We start from the raw sequence: 5,059 nt of genomic DNA, 5'->3' as shown, positions 1-5,059 counted from the left end.
AATTGGTGTCACCTATAATTGGGTCCAAACTCATATATTAAATTACCAAAAGATCATTATTTTAACAACACAATAAATATTAATTTAAGAGTTTCTGTCTTTTTATATAAATTTAAAAAAAAAATCATGCTTACAAAGGGGTTTGAATCAAGACTCCAAATATAATCTCACACTTTGACATTTCAACTAAAGTAACATTTAGTTTTTATATCAATTCCTAATAAATTTATCATATAATTATTTTTACCCACATTATAGATATACTATAATCTTATTAATAATGTCGTTTATTGAGTTGATGTAAGTCAACTTGATATCAAGACCAACTCAAGAAATATGACAATGCCATGATAAACAATTGGAGTGTATTCAATATTCTTATAAACAATTGGAGTGTATTCAATATTCTTAATATGATGTATTTACCTATTTAAATTTCTTTTTACTCATGATTTAAACTATATTTTTATTTTAATTTCCTACATATTGCATATGTGTTATTATTGGTTTCAATTTTTTTATTTCATTATTTATTTTATGTTATTTATAAACGCACACATGTGTTCTAAATACGTAGTTTCCACACGTTGGGGGCTGGCAGGGCCCTAGGCCCCCTAAACTGGAAAATTTTCCAAAGCCATTTATAATTTATAAACTTTTAAATTAGTAATAGTAAAATTACACTTTGGCCTCCCAAGAATGATAAAAATTTAATTTAATCCTTTAAAATTTATAAAGATATAGACTATTAAAATAATAAAATTACATTTTTATTATAGTAAAAATATATAATTTAATTCTGATACCAAAAATAATTTTGTGACTCCGCCACTGGATAGATATGGTTTTTGAAATCTAGTTTTTATGTGTCATTGTTTTGTGACGGTTTTTACAAACTTTTGTTGCTTTTATTTCGACAACCAAAACAAACAAACATAGAAACTGTAGAGAATAATGAAAAATAAAATAATTTTACAAGTTTTATCATAAATGAAAAGAGGAGGGTGACTAGATTAATAAAAGAGTAAGATGTTATTTGATAAATTATAAAATGAAGTATTAAAAAATCAAAGTGTTAAAATTTTAGCATTGAATTTTACAAATATTGAATTTATATTAAAAATGGTTTGATAAATTAATAAAAATAATTACAAAATATAATTATGTTGAATATTGATTTTTTAAAAAATAAATTATTTGAATTAATTGTAGTTCTACCTCCTCTAATTAAAGTTTTTGGTGATGTTATTGAAAGAATAATGTTAAAATATGTTTCAAATTTTTGTATTTTTGTACATTTAAAATTTAATTTTTTTTATATTTTTATTTTTAAAATTTTTCATATTTTAAAACTAAGGTGTAATTATTAATTATGACTAAATTTTTTATTAAATTTATTGATGTGACATTTTAAAATAAAAAACATTCACTTGCTCTTGATGAATAAATTCAAAATATAAAGAAATATTTTTATTGAAATAAAAATAATGAGAGTAAATTATAAATGTATAAAACTTCATACACTTGGATCATATTTTAATAATAAAAAAAGGGTGAAATTGGAAAGTGAGAAGCGGTCCAAAGATTTTCACAAAGGCGTCATCGTCATAGTTGGCGGTTTCTCGTGCCCTCTATTTATGGAAGGGATTAAACTCAACCTTTCCTTTCATTTTCTTCCGTCTCTTTGAATATTTCCATTTCCATCCAAATAATAATAACGATAATAAACATAATTTCAAATTTTCTTCATTGCAGAATCAGATCTGCAACTCTCTGTTTACAATTTTTTCTAAAAAAAAGTAGAGTGAAGAAATTTGAAAAAAAAATGGCGACAGTCTCTCCTTTGGCGAAATACAAGCTGGTATTCTTAGGCGATCAATCCGTCGGCAAAACCAGCATTATCACCCGCTTCATGTACGACAAATTCGACACCACTTACCAGGTAAACTTTTTCCACCATTTCCACCTATGTTTTTTTAGATTCGATGAACATTTCACCATTTCTTCAACTCCTCTGCTTCTTATATATTATTTGAATTTGATTTCCGTTTTTCGACTTATTCATCTCTCTGTTTGGAATCTTAATCTCCTACTTGACATCGTCTTTGCTTGTTTTGTTGATCTCGAGCAGAATGATCTTTGCTATACTGTTCGATTCTCCATGATAGCCTAACGCAGATCCTTTTTTTGTTTATTTAAATAATCAGTTTGGATTTTGTTTTTTTTGGGTACGATGATTATTTCTAGTAATTGAATTTGAACTTTACTTCTATCACATCGAGTGAATACTGGAATTGAGGGAATGTTTATATGTATATTTTTCTTGAATGATTGCTATATAAATGCAGGCCACCATTGGAATTGATTTTTTATCAAAAACAATGTATCTTGAAGATCGAACGGTTCGTTTGCAGCTTTGGTAATACAGTTTCTTCCTTTTTCATTGGATCTTGGATAACTATGTTCAACAGTTTCTTTATTAGTTCTAGTTCCATTGCTAGATTGTATGTTCAATACACATGCAATCAAGCATATATTTTGTGAACTTAAGGTGTTGATTGTTTAAATTTTAGACTACAAAAGCTTACTTTTGTTGTAAGGCAGTTTTAATTTGTTGTCGCTGAAGGAGCTTTAAATTTGTGGGTAATTGTCATTCCAATGAGAAAACAAGAAGCCGTATTTGCTTGATGAATCCCTAGCATTTCCTCTTCATGCGGTTGACAACTTTTAGAAACCGAAAGTAAATCATTTCTGCTACGCACTTCCATCCTCTTATAGTAAACTATCAAAAGCCATCCATGCCAAAGTGTGGTTTGGCAATTGAGAAAAGCATAACATGCAAATTAATCTAAATTTCTTGGTTTTCACGAGTTATATTCTCTTCAAATTTTCATTTGTCTCGTCTCCGTTTGAGTTTTTATCTTATAATTTCACAGGGATACTGCTGGGCAGGAGAGGTTTAGGAGTCTTATTCCGAGTTATATCAGAGATTCTTCTGTTGCAGTAATTGTCTATGATGTAGCTAGTGAGTATGAGCTTACCCGAGTGGCTTTTGTTTTCTTCCTTTTCATTAGATGAGAGACTATAATGGAAATCTTTTACTGGCTGTGATGTTGTCCCAACTTTTTATTTTTCTAAAATATTTTTGTTTGGTATATACTCTAAATATGGTAGGTATATATATGTATATATATATATTCAAAATGGATGTCTAACATGAACAGATAGATATGTCTATGGATCTAAAGATAGATATATTTGAAAGTAACTGTATACGACACGTCCATTTCCAATACCGGGAAAGGATTCTATGAAACAAGGCTGTCACGTCATCTGTATCTCTTTTTCAATAGTTTTATGCCATATTAACATTTTCATCTTGAATTTCAGCATTTTCATCCTGAAAAAAATTAAATCCAAATTAAAATCCTTAAATTCAGGATAAAATTACCGATGTGGCATAAAATTATTAGAAAGGGATATTATCCCCGTTTCATACAATCCTTTCTCTTCCAATACCCTAATTTGAATTGCATAAGTTGACTCCCTTTGATAACCATACTGATCTTATTGGCATATATGTTAGCCCCAATTATATCCTTGCAGATAGGCAATCATTTTTGAACACCTCCAAATGGATGGAGGAGGTACGCACAGAACGAGGCAGTGATGTCATTATTGTTCTTGTTGGGAACAAAACTGATCTAGTTGATAAAAGGTCCGTGATTCAATATCAAGACTTAAACCGCAGGGAGTTTCTTAAACATTGTTAATATAATATGTCATTCAGGTCTAGACTTAAACCACAGGGAGTTTCTTAAACAGTCTTAAACGGTCGATTTATACGCTTTGGTGCTTAAACAGGCAGGTCTCTATAGAGGAAGGAGATAGCAAAGCTCGTGAATTAGGAGTCATGTTTATAGAAACCAGTGCAAAAGCGGGATTCAATATCAAGGTGCAAAAAGAAAAACACTACTTGATATAAACCGATAATCATAACCGAGTAATTTCGTTGATGTCTGATTAAAGTCGATATAGTCAAGGTGGTGGCCTAAGTTCCTTTAGAGAATGAACTGAAATAGTTCTTCAAGACATACTCCGATCATTATTTATTTTTACCCGACCTTTTGATGCAATGTGTTAAGTGGTCAAAAGTCTGACGTGATCCTTAACACACCTAACTTAGGCCACCTTAAAAAGAAAAACACTACTTGATATAAACCGATAATCATAACCGAGTAATTTCGTTGATGTCTGATTAAAGTCGATGTAGTCAAGGTGGTGGCCTAAGTTCCTTTAGAGAATGAACTGAAATAGTTCTTCAAGACATACTCAGATCATTATTTATTTTTACCCGACCTTTTGATGCAATGTGTTAAGTGGTCAAAAGTCTGACGTGATCCTTAACACACCTAACTTAGGCCACCTTGACATCACTAAGATTTTGTAGACAAAATTTGTTTGCTTGTTAATGTTGAACTGCTGCTTCCCATAGAATACTTGATTGCCCTTGGTTTGTTAAAAAATCATGTTGATTGTTATAAATATGAAAATGCAGCCTCTATTCCGGAAAATCGCGGCTGCCTTACCGGGGATGGAAAGACTTTCTTCAACAAAACAAGACGACATGGTGGATGTGAACTTGAAATCCACCGTCAATTCTTCCCAGATAGAGCAACAAGGAGGTGGTTGTGCATGTTAAAGACAAATATATAGAAAAAAGAAGCATTCAAACATGGTTTTATTTCAACCACCAAATACAAAGGTAAACGAAGAACAGAATCCCTCAATTTAAAAAAAAAAAATTCAGGAATCTAGTCTTTGATTTTGATAGTAGTTTATGGAAGTAATGTATCGTAGAAATTAGAGTTAAAATATATTTTCCAGTATTTTATTGATCTCAGGAAATTACTTCTAGGATTGACATTTGGAGATCTTTAATGCTTATACTGATTCTTTCATTAGAATTTCCTACCCTCCATAATCAAAATGGAAGTATTGTTTCTGAATGATGACTTGCATTACTCAAATATTAAAGACAGGTTTGGTATTTATTGAA

The 5,059-nt window shown here is 30.2% G+C and overlaps 1 protein-coding gene across 1 annotated transcript; it reads left to right on the top strand.

Moving 5' to 3' along the window:
* The first annotated feature begins 1,578 nt into the window (after window positions 1–1,578).
* On the top strand, window positions 1,579–5,059 carry LOC107945394 (ras-related protein RABH1e). Its single transcript, XM_016879377.2, has 6 exons — window positions 1,579–1,942; window positions 2,349–2,419; window positions 2,937–3,025; window positions 3,607–3,718; window positions 3,865–3,955; window positions 4,559–5,059. The coding sequence occupies exons 1-6, from the start codon at window positions 1,826–1,828 to the stop codon at window positions 4,700–4,702; spliced, it is 624 nt and encodes a 207-aa protein (XP_016734866.1). The 5' UTR covers window positions 1,579–1,825; the 3' UTR covers window positions 4,703–5,059.

This window comes from Gossypium hirsutum, chromosome D12 (genome assembly GCF_007990345.1).
Source record: "Gossypium hirsutum isolate 1008001.06 chromosome D12, Gossypium_hirsutum_v2.1, whole genome shotgun sequence".
Taxonomy (NCBI): domain Eukaryota; kingdom Viridiplantae; phylum Streptophyta; class Magnoliopsida; order Malvales; family Malvaceae; genus Gossypium; species Gossypium hirsutum.
The sequence above is the reverse complement of the archived record's forward strand: the minus strand, read 5'-3'. Positions and strand labels throughout refer to the sequence as shown.

Coding starts and splice junctions, on each gene's coding strand:
- LOC107945394 (XM_016879377.2), top strand. CDS start 1,826: ATGGCGACAGTCTCTCCTTTGGCGAAATACAAGCTGGTATTCTTAGGC. Junction 2,420..2,936: donor ACGGTTCGTTTGCAGCTTTG/GTAATACAGTTT, acceptor ATAATTTCACAG/GGATACTGCTGGGCAGGAGA. Junction 3,956..4,558: donor AAGCGGGATTCAATATCAAG/GTGCAAAAAGAA, acceptor ATGAAAATGCAG/CCTCTATTCCGGAAAATCGC.